This window comes from Symphalangus syndactylus, chromosome 7 (genome assembly GCF_028878055.3).
Source record: "Symphalangus syndactylus isolate Jambi chromosome 7, NHGRI_mSymSyn1-v2.1_pri, whole genome shotgun sequence".
Classification (NCBI taxonomy): Eukaryota; Metazoa; Chordata; class Mammalia; order Primates; family Hylobatidae; genus Symphalangus; species Symphalangus syndactylus.
Window position 1 is genome coordinate 61,548,046 of NC_072429.2, and position 17,246 is coordinate 61,565,291.

General features: G+C 44.6%; 1 protein-coding gene across 4 annotated transcripts in view; it reads right to left on the minus strand.

The window, feature by feature from the left end:
* LYN (LYN proto-oncogene, Src family tyrosine kinase) overlaps positions 1-17,246 on the minus strand; it is a 142,948-nt gene that overhangs the window by 3,363 nt on the left and 122,339 nt on the right. For all 4 annotated transcript variants that reach the window (XM_063643300.1, XM_055286375.2, XM_055286376.2 and 1 more), the window contains 2 exons: positions 11,313-11,466; positions 8,455-8,586 (listed from right to left, as the gene is read on the minus strand). In XM_063643300.1, coding sequence (XP_063499370.1) covers positions 8,455-8,586; positions 11,313-11,466 — 286 coding nt within the window. The remainder of the gene's footprint in view (positions 1-8,454; positions 8,587-11,312; positions 11,467-17,246) is intronic.

Below are 17,246 nucleotides of genomic sequence, written 5' to 3' on the forward strand. Positions count from 1 at the left end.
CTCCCAAGTAGCTGGGATTACAGGTGCCCACTACCATGCCCGGCTAATTTTTGTATTTTTAGTAGAGACGGGGTTTCACCATGTTGGCCAGGCTGGTCTCAAACTCCCGACCTCAAGTCATCTGCCCGTCTCGGCCTCCCAAAGTGCTGGATTAAAAGCGGGAGCCACCGCATCCAGCCAATTACCAGTATTTTTAAAAATGAATTATAACAGAATAAAACAGAAAAGGTCAGAAAGCACTGCACATAGGAAAGGTCAATATGGTTTTATGAAACGTTTGCTTTATATACAGGGTAGGTTTCTGTGTATTTCTCACAATGGCTTATGGCCAATAAGCTTTGAGATCCTCTGCCTTTAACTTACCTTTTTTCATCTAAGGACACAGTGACCTTTCCTGAATTTAAACCGCTCAAAGAAGACATGATCATTTCTGTCTTGGAAGAGCCCTTGTTTTGAAATTGAAAGATCTAAGCAAACTTTATAATGATTCAGATCTCTTGAGAATTATTTATACAGCGATTCAATTTTCCTGAGTCTAATTCTGAAACACTATCTTCAAATATTTGTGTGACTAGAATTTTCTAACTAAAAGACTTCATTTGATTCTCATTGCTTAAAGCCAAAGACAGGTTTGTATCATCCTGTTTATTTGAGAGTTTTAGTCTCCACAAAATAATATGGCCTCAGCATTGCTCTGGCTCTTAAAACTTGGATAAATTTCAGAAGAAAGATCTGTGTATACTTCTACTTTCTTGGGTGAAATTCTGGGATCGTGGTGGGAGGACTAACATACAGTATAATATAAATAGCAATTGGACCTGCAAACTCAGTTTGGAATATCTCTTTCACTTCCTTCCTGGAGATCCCTCATTTGCATAAAAGGTCAGAATGCAGCGACAGCAGAAGATAAAGCTTTCTAGGTCACCCTAGCCCCACAGCAGATTTTTTTTTTCCTGGTTCCAGTATGTTCTCCTAGCTCTGAAGGACTCTCGATGCTGGTAAAGGCTGGACATGCTCCACCCTGTTTGGGGAATTCGACTTGATAAGAAGAATTGGAAGAAGGGAATCTGAAGCCTATCTTTTTATGTACAAGTAAAGCAATAAATAAAATCCGCTATTAAATGACAAGTCTTGTGAAAGAAAGAAATAGAAGAGGAGAGGGACCTCAACCAGACCCTAAGATTACATGTGATAGTTGGCAGTGGCCTGTTGCTAAGTTAAAGAACGCAAACACCTATTGGCTGGTGATCTCCTTAGAAGGCACACAGTTTCATTCTCCATCCTTCCTCCTTTCAACAAGCACTTACTGAGTGCTCACCACGGGTCATGAACTAGCACTGAGCTCTGAGACATGCAGAGATAGTTAAGACACAGCGTCATCCTCAAATGGCACACAGCCCAGTCGGGACAATGCTTTCACTACAGGGAGGTGGTGGGGAGCAGAAGGTGGCATCTGGAGTGGGTAGAAATCAGCAGAGACTACAAGTTGGTAAAGGAGCAGAAGAAGGAGAAAAATGTGGTACAGTAGCGAAAAGGAACAGACAGCTAGCGACAGGGAGGAGCACAGCTGCACCACAAACTATGACAGTCTTCAGTCACACAGGGCCCTTTGTGTGTATGTGTATCAGGAAGAGCTAGATACCCTGGGACTACAGTCTCCCACCCAATCATACTCCTTCCAAAAGGGCAAATTATTATTACTATTATTATTTTCTGAGCTTTGCTTGTGACCAAGGTGAGCGTTTGCAGCAGGACAAATTTCTTGATTATAATTCAGCTGGCATTAAGATGCTAGATATATCTGGTCAGAAACAGCCAGAAAAGACATGATGCTTCAGAAAATTTTTTCACTTTCAAACCTTTTGCTTTATATAAACAAAGCAAAACAAGATCCCAACCAGGACCCCAACAAGACACCCCCACCTTTTTTTTGAGACAGGGTCTCACTCTGTTGCCCAGGCTGGTGTACATGGTACAATCATGGCTCACTGCAGCCTCAAACTCCCTGGGCTCGGTGATCCTCCCACCTTAGCCTCCTGAGTTGCTGAGACTACAGGTGCGTACCACCATACCCTGGTAATTTTTAAATTATTCTGTAGAGGCAGGGTTTTGCTATGTTGCCCAGGCTGGTCTCAAATTCCTGGCCTCAAGCAATCCACCTGCCTCGGCCTCCCAAAGTGCTGGGATTACAGGCATGAGCCACCATGCCCAGTCAGACCCCTCTTTTTTTCTGTATAAAATTCATAGAGAAATATAATCGTAGTTTTGGTTTTAAGACAATGAAGTAAAGATCTTTTGCCTCTTCCCCATTATTTTCTTTTTTCTGTAATTCATCCCAAAACAAAAAAGAGAACAAGAAATAGAAACTTAAACTCCATGTCTGATGATGCTAAGAGACACCTGGCAGCCAGAGGAAGAAGTGGTCTGAGCCAAGAGGAAGAAAGTGCAACCAACGTGCCTGCAGAGAGAGGCACTGACAACAGGCAAGGCGGCCCATCCCAACTCAGCCTGGGAAGGCGCACACTGTGTGGTCAGCATACACCACGAGGGAGGGAGGCCAGCACTGAGGGCAGGACAGTACCTGGAGCCCACTTGGCAGTGCCCAGGCAAATACCAAAAGAAACAATGGAGAAGCTTCATGCAGGGAATGCCGGGCCCAAGTGGAGGTGGGGAAAGTGTGGTATGGAAGACCAGGAGTGAGAAGAAAGGCTGAAGACATGGGCCACACCATGCATGGACCTTGAGGGTTATGCTGAGTGAAATAAACCAGACATTAGGGCAAAACTGTATGACTTCCCTTATAGGATGTCTGTAAAGTAGAAACTGAGAACACTGGTTGCCTATGGGGAGAGAATTGTGTGGCTGGGAATAGAGTGGGGGACCTTTCAGCTTATACCTCTTTGTATCTCTTGAATTTAACGCCATGTGGCTGGCTGGCCGTGGTGGCTCACACCTGTAATTCCAGCACTTTGGGAGGTTGAGGAGGGAGGATCAGTTGACCCAGGAGTTAGAAACCAGCCTAGGCAACATAGTGAGACCCTGTCTCTACAAAAAATTTATAAATTAGCTGGGTGTGGTGGCATGCGCCTGTAGTCCTAGCTACTCAGGAGGCTGAGGCGGGAGGATCACTTGAGCCCAGGAATTAAAGGCTACAGTGAGCTATGATCATGCCACTGCACTCCAGCCCAGGTGACAGAGCAAGACCCTGTCAAATAAATAAATAAATGAAAAATAAAAGTATGTGGCCATATCCTTATCTAATAATAAGTGGAAAAAACTTAATTAAGAGAGAGAAGTTACAAGAAGAATATTTAGAACTATATGCAGCAAACGCTAGAATAAGGAATCAAAATTCCCGAAAGTAGATTACTTTGAGGAGCACCCACAGGCATGGGCAATTTTTCATTAGAAGTCTTTTCGTGGCTGGACACGGTGGCTCATGCCTGTAATCCCTGCACTTTGGGAGGCTGAGGTGGGTGGATCACCTGAGGTCAGGAGTTCAAGACCAGCCTGGCCAACACGGTGAAACCCCGTCTCTACTAAAAATACAAAAATTAGCTGGGCGTTGTGGTGCACACTTGCAGTCCCAGCGACTCGGGAGGCTGAGGCAGGAGCATTGCTTGAACCTGGGAGGTGGAGGCTGCAGTGAGCCCAGATCACACCACCGCACTCTAGCCTGGGCGACAGAGTGAGACTCTGTCTCAAAAAAAAAAAAAAAAAAAAAAAAAAAAAAAAAAAAAAGAAGTCTTTCTGTACTACTTTTTTAATGTGCATATATTACTTAGACAAAAATAAAATATTTAGGCCGGGCATGGTGGTTCACACCTGTAATCCCAGCACTTTGGGAGGCCGAAGCAGGCAGATCACCTGAGGTCGGGAGTTCGAGACCAGCCTGGCCAACATGGAGAAACCCCCACCTCTACTAAAAATACAAAATTAGCTGGGCGTGGTGGCACATGCCTGTAATCCCAGCTACTAGGGAGGGTGAGGCAGGAGAATTGCTTGAACTCAGGAGGAGGAGGTTGCAGTGAGGTGAGATGGCGTCATTGCACTCCAGCCTGGGCAACAAGAGTGAAACTCCATCTCAAAAAAAAAAAAAGAATAAAATATTTAATAACAATATCATTGTAAAAAAATTAGAAATTTCAGAAATTCATCAAGAAGAAAATTAATATAACCTATTATCTCTTGACCCAACACTAACATTTCAGTATAGTATCTTAGTATTTCTATCTCCTCTAAAAATGAGTTTGCCTTATATGTGACTTTCTTTTTTCTTTTTTGTTTTTCCTCCTTTCTTTTATTTCCTTTTTATTTTACAAAGCTAAATATATGATATGGCTTCTTCTTTTTTTTTGAGACAGAGTCTCGCTTTGTAGCTCAGGCTGGAGTGCAGTGGCGCATCTCGGCTCACTGCAACCTCTGTCTCCTGGGTTCAAGCATTCAAGCGATTCTCTGCCTCAGCCTCTCAAGTAGCTAGGATTACAGGCGTTGGCTACCACGCCGGGCTAATTTTTTTGTATTTTCTGTAGAGACACGGTTTGGCCATGTTGTCCAGGCTGGTCTCCAACTCCTGGCCTCAAGTGATCCACCCAAGTTGGGATTACAGGCATGAGCCACCACACCTGGCCTGTATAACTTCTAAAGTACTTTAAAAACAAACAAAACAGGTCGAGTGAGGTGGCTCGTGCCTGTAATCCAAGCACTTTGGCAGGCCAAGGCGGGAGGATCCCGAGGTCAGGAGATCAAGACCATTCTGGCTAACACGGCAAAACCCTGACTCTACTAAAAATCAGAAAAAAAATTAGCTGGGCGTGGTGGCAGGCACCTGTAGTCCCAGCTACTTGGGAGGCTGAGGCAAGAGAATGGTGTGAACCCGGGAGGTGGAGCTAGCAGTGAGCCGAGATCGTGCCACTGCACTCCAGCCTGGGCAACAGAGCGAGATTCTGTCTCAAAAAAAATCCAAAAAACAAAAACAGCCAGCAGTTTACTGCGTAAAGAAAGTACTTTCAGATAATTCCATTCGTCAGTGGATTCTCTCCCATATGCAGTTTTATAACCATGTGGAAAATGGCATATTTTGGCAATGTTAACCGATTTCTATGCTCTCTATGAATCAAGTCTTCTCATACGAAGTAAATAGGATTGCTTGATTATGTTTATAACCCTAATGCTAGAGGCTCTCGTAACATACAACTCTCGTGACTAAAAAATTTACTGATCCCGATCTCCTGAAGATATCTCACATCCCCAGTCCTTCCAGGGACAAGCCAATCAGGGAACACGCTAGTCAATGGATTCTGGTGTGTTCTTCCATACAGAGAGAAACACATTTTTATGATTCTCACCATTTTTCTACTGGTTCTCTTTTTATTTTTTAATTTAATTTAATCTTTGAGATGGTGTCTCCTTCCTGTCGCGCAGGCTAGAGTGCAGTGGTGCGATCTTGGCTCACTGCAACCTCTACCTCCTGGGTTCAAGCGATTCTCCTTCCTCAGCCTCCCGAGTAGCTGGGATTACAGGCATGCACCACCACACCTGGCTAGTTTTTATTTTTATTTTATTTTATTCTTTTTTTTTTTTTTTTTGAAACAGAGTCTCACTCTGTCACCCAGGCTGGATTGCAGTGGTGCAATCTCGGCTCACTGCAAGCTCCGCCTCCCAGGTTCATGCCATTCTCCTGCCTCAGCCTCCCGAGTAACTGGGACTGCAGGTGCCCGCCACCACCCTTGGCTAATTTTTTTTTATTTTTAGTAGAGACAGGGTTTCACCATATTAGCCAGGATGGTCTTGATCTCCTGACCTTGTGATCTGCCCACCTCGGCCTCCCAAAGTGCTGGGATTACAAGTGTGAGCCACTGCACCCAGCCTAATTTTATATTTTTAGTAGAGATGGGGTTTCGCCATGTTGGCCAGGCTGGTCTCGAACTCCTGACCTCAGGTCATCCACTCACCTCAGCCTCCCAAAGTGCTAGGATTACATACATGAGCTGCCACGCCCAGCTGGTTCTTTTTTCAAAAAATGATTTTTCGCCCCAAATATTTCCAAATCCTGGGCACTGTGCACATTGGCTGAGGGGTCTTGGGAGGCACATGGATGTGGGGCTCAGAGCAGCTTTGCCACCAGCGAGGGGCCAAATCACCTTCTCCAAGCCTCAGGGGCCACAGTGGCACATCACATACAGCACACCACGCATATCACAAAACATTTTTTTATGAGATTATATGTTTATCAGGTGTCAGATTATATACATAATCTGACTATATAATCTTTCTCTACAGACAAATTATAGAAAGAGATGTAGGCATAGATGGAGATAGAGATATATAACATCAGACACTGGGGCTGATTAGAAATATTTTTCCATTTTGCAGCAGTGTTAATTCATTAATCTTAGTATCTAGAGCAGCTGGAAGATGAAATGTTGGCACTAAAGGGATTTCCTGGGACAGCCGGTCCACTGTGCAGGCAGACACCACCCAAAGGCTTTCAGCTGCCAGCTGGTCCCTGCCCCAGTTTCTCTGTGGCTCATCCCCACATGCAACAGTAGTGATGGGAGCACGCAGACTGTGTGGCTGCTCTGTCCAAAAGCCTTCCCTGGTTTGCATCTCAGCAGAGTAAGACGGGCTGCTCTTACATGGCCAGTAAGTCTCTCCCTGAGCCACTCTAACCCCCAGCTACATAGCCTTCTTTCTCATCCGTTGACTGTCTAGAGATCAAATGGCCTAGGTGAGTCATTCATTCATTCATTCATTCACCCATCCATCCATCAAATACTCACAGAGGCCCAAACCACGCTGGCCTCCTGCTCCTGTTGGCCAAGCCCATGCTCTGGCTGCTCTCCCCATGGGGACATGCAGACCTCAGAGAGCCCAAGGCTCCCTCCCTCTGTGAGTCCCTGCTGCTGCCAGGACCATGGAAAAAAACCAGCAGCTCCCCACCCCCTTCTGTGAGTACTCGCCAATCCCTAAGCCACTCCATGCAGGCTCCACACCACTCTCACCACCCTACAGGCTGGCTGTGTGTTTGATAATCATCAGTCTCTCCCCACTACAATATTCACTCTCAAGGACATGGGCAGATACCATGGCATCCTAGCAGCTGAGAGTGCCTAGCATACTCAAATATTTTTTGAATAGGAGAATGATTTAAACATTAAAAATTTAACTTTAAATTCCCCTCATGCAAATTTTGTTAATAGTCAAACATGAATGAAAATATGAAGGCTCTGGGAGAAATCCCTCTTCTTCTTTTTTTCTTTTTTCTTTTTTTTTTTTTTGAGACGGAGTCTCACCCTGTCGCCAGGGCTAGAGTGCAGGGGTGCAATCTCGGCTCACTGCAACCTCTGCTTCCCAGGTTGAAGTGATTCTCCTGCCTCAGCCTCCCGAGTAGCTGGGATTACAGATGCCCACCACTACGCCCAGCTAATTTTTTGTATTTTTAGTAACGACAGGGTTTCACCATGTTGGCCGGCTGGTCTCGAACACCTGACCTCGTGATTCACCCACCTCAGCCTCCCAAAGTGCTGGGATTACAGGTGTAAGCCACCGCGCCTGGCCGAAATCTCTCTTCTTAACCATGCCAGCACAGACCATGGAAAAAGGGAGGGATGGTTGGAATCTGGCTCTGCAGGCTTCAGGTGTTAGGAATCTGGAAATAAATACTGAATGATGCCCTCACTGATACCAGTATGTTAAAGAGCAGAAGGGCCTCCCACTGATAAACAAAGGTGGTTATTTCCTGAAGAGAGAGCGACTCCAGGGCACTTATTACAAAACCAAGCGTTGGAAATCCTCGTCTCCATGTGGGTTTCCTCCTCCGTCGGGGGACTGCCTTGGAGGAGCCCCTGTGTCTATCCATCCTCATCTCGACACCGACAACCATGCCAGGAACATTCTAGTATGTGGTGGAATTAATCAGTACAGAAAAAGAACACACACTCAAAATAAGAAGGCAAAGAAGTGTCTAAGCACTCTTAGAACAATTTATGCTAAAGATAGTGAAAATAAAAATCAAGTCTTTTTTTTTTTTCAAGATGGAGTCTCGCTCTGTCACCTAGCCTGGAGTGGAATGGTGTGATCTCAGCTCACTGCAACTTCCACCTCCCGGGTTCAAGCAATTCTCCTGCCTCAGCCTCCCGAGTAGCTGGGATTACAGGCATGCGTCACCATGCCTGGCTAATTTTGTAATTTTAGTAGAGACGGGGTTTCTCCATGTTGGTCAGTCCGGTCTCCAACTCCTGACCTCAGGTGATCTGCCTGCCTCGGCCTCCCAAAGTGCTGGGATTACAGGCGTGAGCCACCACGCCCGGCCCATGAAAATCAAGTTCTGGCTCAAAGTACTTATCCTTTGCTATTGGGTAGATGAAGTAATTATTACTTTTTAATGCCTTCATGCAACCTGAGTTTTTCTCATTTATACAGCTTGATTGTAAATAGCTAAGTAAACCATACCTGGGTAGGGAATTTTCCCATAGGTGACGATTTCGTATAGGAGGATTCCAAAGGACCACACATCAGACTTAATAGTGAAACATCCAAAGTTGATTGCTTCTGGAGCCGTCCACTTAATAGGGAACTTAGCACCTAAGGAAGAAGATATGTGGTTCTCACTTGGGTATTTAAACTTAAACAAAAAAGTCATGAACATGTGACCCCATACTTTCTTTTCTTTTTTTTTTTTTTTTTTTGAGGCGGAGTTTCACTCTCGTCACCCAGGCTGGAGTGTAATGATGCGATCTCAGCTCACTGCAACCTCCACCTCCCAGGTTCAAGCGATGCTCCTGCCTTGGCCTCCCAAGTAGCTGGGATTACAGGTGTGTGCCACCACTCCCAGCTAATTTTTGTATTTTTAGTAGAGATGAGGTTTCACCATGTTGGCCAGGCTGGTCTCCAACTCCTGACCTCAGGTGATCCGCCTGCCTTGACCTCCAAAGTGTTGGGATTATAGGCGTGAGCCACCGCACCCAGACCATACTTTCTTCTTTTTTTATTTCAATCATTTATTTTGAATAAGTAACACATACACATAGTATAAAATAGAGAACGAGCTCATGATGAAACTACGTTTCTCACAAGGAGCTGGTGAGGCCAACAGACTGGGGACAGGCAGACCCGGCCCAAGGGGACATGCAGGGTCCCCTTGAGGAAGGCGGGGACTCAGGCACAGGCTGTTACTCCGGCACCCTGGAAGGGTGCTAGGGGCTTCTACTTACCACTTACGAAAAATATTTGCCTTTATTATGCCTTTGCTTAAAATTTTTTTTTGGTCCCCAACACAAATTAGAAATCGGAGTAAGAACAGTAAGGACAGTAGAGAATCTCCTGGGTGTCTGTTGTATGTGAGGCAATGGCACACATTCCTGCATTAACCCCTGCCTGCCTGGAGCAGCAGTGTGCAGAGCAGAGCAGGCAGGACCATGGCTGGAGCTTGGCTTGGGCACCCCACAGCCCTGGTTTGAATCCCACATCTGCTGTTTTCTGCTTGGCGTGATCCTGGCAAGTCACTTGCTGTCTCTGTGCAGCTTTGGTGCTTCCACGTGTAAATTGAGGAAACAACAAAACCTTCCTAGGTTGCTGTGAGGATTAAATGGGCTGATCTGTGGGCTTGGCACAGTGTAAACATCAATCAAGTATGGTAATGAAGGTACCAATGAATGGTACTTACCAGTGAAGGTAAGCATCATTATTGTCATCCTGAGATGCGCCAGGAAGTGGCTGCTGTTAGATCTAGAACTTGTGCTCTGCACTAAGCCATGGTCTTTGCCTGAGAACAGTTATTTTTGTGAAACTCTCAGCTTGTTAAATTCAATAAAACCAGCGTAATCAATTCTAGTTCAGATACTTTGAAGCTGGATTTCCTGGCTTTGAATCTTAGCTCTATCACTTACTGTGGGACCTCAAAAAGCTGCAGAATCTCTCAGTTTCCTCCTCTGTAAATTGGGAATAATGAGTATAATATTAACACCTATCATATGGAATTATTGTAAAGATAAATGAAATAATGTATAAAAAGCCCATTTACACGTTATAAATGCTCAATACAGTTTAGCTATTATTTTTTTAACTCTTTTTCTTTAGATCATTCTCCTTTGCCAGCCTTTTCGCTAGGGATAATCATTAAGGTCAAGGATAAGTTAATCCACTTTCGAGAACATAAGCTTGAGGCAGGAGGGGAACCATCCTACACATGATGGAAGCAGGAGATAGATGTTCAACAAATCAAAACAAATCAATCTGCTTATTACCTCTTCCAGAAATAACAAACATGTCCTTAAAAAAAATAATAATCTTACTGGGTGTGGTGGTTCACACTTGTAATCCCAGCACTTTGGGAGGCTGAGGCAGTCAGATCACCTGAGGTCGGGAGTTCAAGACCAGCCTGACCAACATGGAAAAACCCCCTCTGTACTAAAAATACAAAATTAGCCAGGAGTGGTGGCACATGCCTGTAATCCCAGCTACTTGGAAGGCTGATGCAAGGGAATCTCTTGAACCCAGGATGCAGAGGTTGCAGTGAGCTGAGATTGCGCCATTGCACTCCAGCCTGGGCAACAAGAGTGAAACTCTATCTCAAAAAAATGAAATAATAATAATCCTTGTTCAACAATGCTTAGGAATTTCAAGAGAGTGCTTGTCTCTTCCAGAAGAGAGTGAGCACTGTAAAAATATTTGCTCAGCTCTCATGGGTGAGAGCATAAGAATCCTCAGTCATAACCACATGGGCAATCCTAGCCCAAGAAAGGCCCATGCAGCCCCGACCATGCTCGGCCCCCCAACAGTGTGCCACAGGCTGGGGAACTTAGGCCTCTCTGTGCATTTTTGGTTCACATATATAATACAGAATGTGGGAAAATAAAGAAGTAGATTTTTTGCATTATATTTAGTTCTGTGTGTATGATAATGTTCATGTTTTAATTTGTAATTAAAAGGCCGGAATAAAGAGCATAGAATTAATGTTACAAATATTTTCTCCACAGCCCCGTATATTCATTGTTTGAGTGAAAACTTTAACAATATAAAATAAACAAGAATCTTCATCTGGCTGAATCTATTTGTGTTTTGCATTGCTTAACTGAAATACAACTGATAGCATTTGTAAGCCTAACAAAATTATCATGTGGAATTAATCAAGAGAGTACCTTCTAGAAACTATTAGAATAGAACCATAAGCAGACAATTATGGTACAGCTTAAATGTTGTACGAAATAAGTTTTTCTTAATGATGACTACTGTAATTTCTTTGTCAAAAACAGACAAAAACAAAATAAAACACAATAATAAAACATCTAAAGTTCATTACTGGAACATACCTTCCCTTGCTGTGTACTCATTATCTTCAATTACTCTAGCAAGGCCAAAATCTGCAATTTTGCACATGAGTGACTCAGAGACCAGGACATTAGCTGCTCGCAGGTCCCGGTGAATGTAGTTCTTCCGCTCGATGTATGCCATTCCCTCTGCAATCTGAAACAGAAATAGGCTCTCATTTTCATATGTAGGGTAGGTGACTGGAAAGGGCCATCAAGGAAAACCAGAAAACTTATGAATTCCTGAAGTCTTTTCATGTATACTATTTCAATCATTCAGGTTTTAAAGACAGTGGGTAACGGCAATCACCATTTGAGCCCTTTCTAAAATAACTCTGCCAAATCTCCAATAATGGTCATCTTTAAAAAAAAAAATAGGAACATGTCTTAACATTTTCTAACATGTGAAGAATCTTTTTAAGACCCTGCTAAATTCATCCATGTAGATATATAGATGTTACTATGCCAGTTTGTCAAATCAGAAGACAGATGCTATGGTCTGAATGTTTGTGTCCCCTTCCCCACCCCCTACCCCAAAGTACAAATGTTGCAATCCTGAACCCCGAGGCAATAGTGTTAGGAGGCAGGGCCTTGGCAGGCGATTAGATCATGAGGGTGGAGCCCTCACGAATGGGATTAGTGCCCTTGTAAAAGAGACCCCAGAGAGCTGCCTTGCCCCTTCCACCATGTGAGGACACAGCTATACGGTGCCATCTATGAACCAGGAAATTGCCCCTCATCAGACATGAAACCTTTCAGGGCTTTCCTTGCCCCCAGAACTGTGGGAAATAAATGTCTCTTGTTTAAGCCACCCAGTCTATGGAATTTTCTTATGGCAGCCTGAACCAGCTATGAAAATAGAGTTGGAGAAAGTGACGTGCTAATACAAATAAATTATTAAGGTATCAAGAACAGGATGTCATTTCTGTCAGGTTAATCAACAGCCCATGGAACTGGTTCTCCAAGTTCTCTCTGCACATTCCCTCCAGGATAATCACAAAGACTCACTTTTTTTTTTTTTTTTTTTTTTGAGACAGTCTCACTGTGTCCCCCAGGCTGGAGTGCAGTAGCATGATCTCAGCTCACTGCAACCTCCCGCTTCCTAGGTTCAAGTGATTCTCCTGCCTCAGCCTCCCGAGTAGCTGAGATTACAGGCACACGCCACCATGCCCGGCTAATTTTTGTATTTTTGGTGGAGACGGGGTTTCACCATGCTAGTTTTTGTATTTTTAGTAGAGATGGGGTTTCACCAGGCTGGTCTCAAACTCCTGGCCTCAGGTGATCCACTCGCCTCAGCCTCCCAAAGTGCTGAAATTACAGGCATGAGCCACCACGCCCGGCAAGATTCACTCTCATGACAAAGTATGACAGCAGGAAAGAATCCAGGATTTAAACACAACAATAACGTAGGGAGGCAAAACTACTACTCGTTGCTGAATAGAAAGTATAGTATCGTTCCAAAGTCAGGTTTTTAAGGAAGACATTACCAAATTATAAAGTTAAGGAGAAGGAAGGAAGAAAGGAAAGGAAGGAGGGAAGGAAGGATGGAAGAAAGCAAGCAAAGAAAGAAGGAAGGAACAAGGAAATGAAGGAAGGAAGGAAACAAGAAAGGAGAGAGAAGGAAGGGAGGGAAGTAAGAAGCAAGGAAAAGGGGCAAGAAGGAAAGAAAGCCAAGTAGTAGTGTATCTGGTAAGCAGTTACAGAAAACTGTGATTCGAATTTTTCACACAGGAATGAATGTATTCTGCCAGATTCTACCTTGAATTGCAGGTGGCTCAGCTTGGAAGATCTGACTTTCCCCAGTCATCTGCAACAGCATCCCTGGTTATCAAGCAATTCAGGCCGCCAGTTCCAGACCACGTTGCTTAGCAAAAGATTAGCTCCTTGGTATTGGGTCTGCCTTTGCTTCCCCTCTAGGCCAATCCCTGGCCTCACCTTCTGCCCCGTGGGCATTCCCTGAACTCCCCTTTACTCGCCCTAGATGGTCCATGTGTACAAAAACCATCTGCAGCTGCTGATCACAGCTTTGTCATTATTTTTATGCTGTTTAATGCTCTCAGTGTTGTCATGTTAGCCAGTCGATAAACACCTCCAGGGCTGAAAATATCTTTTCTATTCTCACTTGTATACACTGGAACCTTCAAACTTGTCACCAAACCTCTTATAAGAGACAAAGTAAGTCCTTTGGGAAATGGGCTGGGGTTTTCATATGACCAGAATACTATCTTGTTAGCCCACTACTGCAGGGATTTGGCAGATGACATTCTCATGGTCACAAAAATCTCAAGTAAAATAATCAGTGTGGCCTACATCAGTCTCAAAGACTATTCAGTCCAGTATTTCACTTCTGAGTGGAAACAAAGAATGTGGTCCAAGCTCCTTTGCACTGCTGCCAAGACCCCATATGACCCGGCCCCCGCTCAGCCCTCCACCTCCTCACCACGACCCCCTCCTTTGTGCTTCTACACCCCCTGCCTCTTTGTGGAACGCTCATTCCCTCCCTGCCCCTTTCACCCGACCTATGCAGTCTGCCTGTCTCAGCTGAGATTTTACTTCTCCCAGAAGCCATGCCTGGCACACCCTCTCCTGCCAGGTGTGCATGCGCCCCCAGTGCTCCCTGCTCCTCACCTGACTACCTGACCACAATTTCTGCAGGAACATGAACCCATCCCAGCACTGAGCACAGCACAGCACTGAGCACAGCAGGAGGCTTCATTTCATGAGGAACTTGAGAAGTGAGATAGGGGCTGAGCAGAGCAGAAACCAGAGAGACAGCAGGAAAAGGACAGGGCAGGTTTGGAGAGCAGTGACTTCGTGTCCCCTGCCTTTCTCCCAACTGTCACAAACCCTGAGCACTGGGGAGATGCACAACTTTTACCTGACCCTGGAAAATATTCAAACAGCCTCTATGGGAAGTCAACAGAAGGCAGGCAGTGGTGACAACCAGGTGAGGGCAGAGCTCCTCTGAGTCTGACTTCCTCTAGGAAGCCTCTCCTGCCTAGAAACAGCAGGGAGTGGCATGGTGAGGGTGTCAGGAAGTTCAGGATAGCTCCTTCTAGAGTGGGCACTACTGAAATGGATGACACAGGGTGGCAATTTTGGTGGCAGCTGGGAGAGAGGAGCCCTGCCTCTGTTTCCTTTTGTCTGCTGGTAACCCAAGTTCAACAAGACTTGTTAGAAAAAGCCAGTAAAACTGGGAAAAGTGGAGAGCGAAGATCAGGCTAAGCATGTGTGAAAGAAAGGAGTGTACGATTATAACAAAGTAGGCTTTTGGCGATAGAGCCACAATGCCTGGCTCAAACAGACCAGAGTTGGTTACGGGAGCCCAGATGAGACAGCAGCAATTGAGCGGTCATAGCTGACTCTGTCCCAGCCTCCAGGCTCCACTCCATGGTAGTGTAGCCTTTAAAAATTCTTAGCTCTTAGACACTTATCTGCCTAACATTCCAATAATTATATATAAACTGGGCCAAGAACCCAAGGAAGCCAAAGCTGGCTGAAGTCCCAAATTGGGCCTGAAACCGCAGTTGACAATAGCAACCAGGAACCTGTGCTGGCCCCTCTCCCAAGGCTGTTGATTGGCCACAAAGGTGGGCGTGATGGCAGGGACCCAGCCTCCCACACAGCAGCAAGGACACAAGTGATGATCAACTCATTACAAAAAGCACTCCAGGGACTTGTTAGTAAGGCTTTTGTCACACCTACCTACATCCCGCATTTGCATAAATCTGAGTGCATTTAAAAAAATGATTCTCAGAAATAATAACAGACCTGCAACAAGCCTAGTGTATTTTGGCCTTCTTTTCCATGCCAGAGTGCTTTAAGGAGCTCGGATTCCAAACAGTAATAAAAGCGTTCACCAAGACAGGATTAGAAACAACAGCATTAGCCAAGATGAATAAATAATGAATATGGGAGCAAAATAAAAGCTCTCAGATATGACTTGCTTTTCAGATCATAAATATCACAACCCTCCTTTTATATAAAATTAATTCATTCTTTTTATTCTTTCCCTGGTCTTTGTGTATTGTTCTTTCTTGGTTTATTTTTTTAAAAACCTTAATTTGTTGTTGTTGAAGGTGGTCTATTTACTACAGCTAAAGTAAATCCAGCTCTATTTCAAACAGCAGGAAGAAATCAGAGACTCCTTTGGCTGATTGAATGTATGGCCAACTTTTCATGGAATACCTTCTTCCTCTTCCAGGGCCATGTAGCGTTCAGCACTACAGAAAGAGCTGTCACATAAATACATAAACCAAGGCTCAGCTGTCCCCAGGAACTCCCACTTCCTATTGTTCCAGTAGCTTGGAAAGCCTGACTTCTGTGGGAGTTACATGGAGTTGATCAAGCTTGATGAGAAGAGGATGTGTTTGATTCAGAAGATTGTTTTGTTGTTTTGTGCCCATGGACATTTTACTAAGATGATGATGATAGGTAGGTGGGTAGGTAGATGGATATTAATAACCACCATTTCCCCACCACTAATTGAACACCTACTATACACCAAACACTGCTTCACATCCTTTACACTCAATTCATGTTTCATCTTAATAGCAAATTGACCAGGTAGGTTTTACTTCCACTGTACAGATGCAAATGAGGCTTCGAGAAATTAAAGAACCAGTTGAAAGCCGCAGAGTGAAGGGGAATGCTCCCATTTACACCAGGTGTGTCTGACCTCAAAGTCCATGCTTCTAACACCACACTCCAGAATGTCAGACCCACAAGACAGCTCAGTACCAAGAGATAACTAAATGCTTCTGGAACCCAAAGATTTCATTGAGAGAGTACTTCTTCTCTGAGAAGATAAAAAGAGACTTCTGAGGTTTCCTCTCATTGTTGTTAAGCCCAAATTTCACCCCTCAGAAAAGGAATCACAAGCTCTCCCCAAGCCAAGTTCTGGCTCCCACTTCAGGAAGTACATGCAAAACTTTGTTTAGGTTGTTTCTGTCTAGAACATTGTTTCTCAAACTTTTTTTTCATTATTATTCCTCCAGGAAGAATTACTGAATTAAAATTAAAATTAAAAGTTAAGGCATCCTTAACAGGAGAAATTAAATATGAGGAAAGAAGGTTGTATTAGGTAGGTATGAACTTTGGAGGGCCACAAACTATTGTAATATCTAAGATTTTTATCACCTCTAAGGGATCAATTTTTGCTCCCTTGGGGGCAATCTTACCCCCATTGCAAATGCATGGTGCTATGGTCTGAATGTGTCCCTCCAAATTCATGTTGAAACTTAATCTCCAATGCAATCGTATTAAGAGGGGAGGCCTTTAGGAGGTGATTGGGTCATGAGACATCCTCCCTCATGAATTGGATTAAGGCCCTTATAAAATAGGCTTCACAGAGAGTTTGACCCTTTTTTTGCCCTTCCACCTCCTTCCATGTGAGGACACAGAAAGAAGTACCTCGCCAGGCACTGTATCTACTGGCATCTTGATCTTGGACTTCCCAGCCTCCAGAGCTTAGAGTTTGAGAAGCACAGCACTAGATCATAGGCTTGAAAGCTTAAGCTATTTTAGGACTGCAACAAAATCTTAGTCTCAACATGTTGCCTTTGCGCAACCTCACAGGTGGACTGTTACCATCATAATGGTTGGGGAGGAAGTCCGGATGCAACTCAGCTTAACAAAAGAAGGAGTAAGATGTGCAGGGCCAGCATAAGGAGCCCAGGCAGGGAGGAGGAGGCTCCATATGGAGCTGGGGTGAGGGAAGGCGCAGGTGAGGAAGGTTCTCCAAACACCTTGGAAGAATTCCTAGCCCATCAACTGTTTGGAACACATGGCTTGAGCTTGTTTTTCCTGCAACTTAGGTCAGGACCCTGTGGGCCTCATGGCTTGGAGGCAGGGGATACAGGGTCAGGCCCCAGTTCCTCTCCCTCTCTATCACGGCTCTGGGCCTGGAGCCATTACTCACAGGGCTTGGGAAACCGA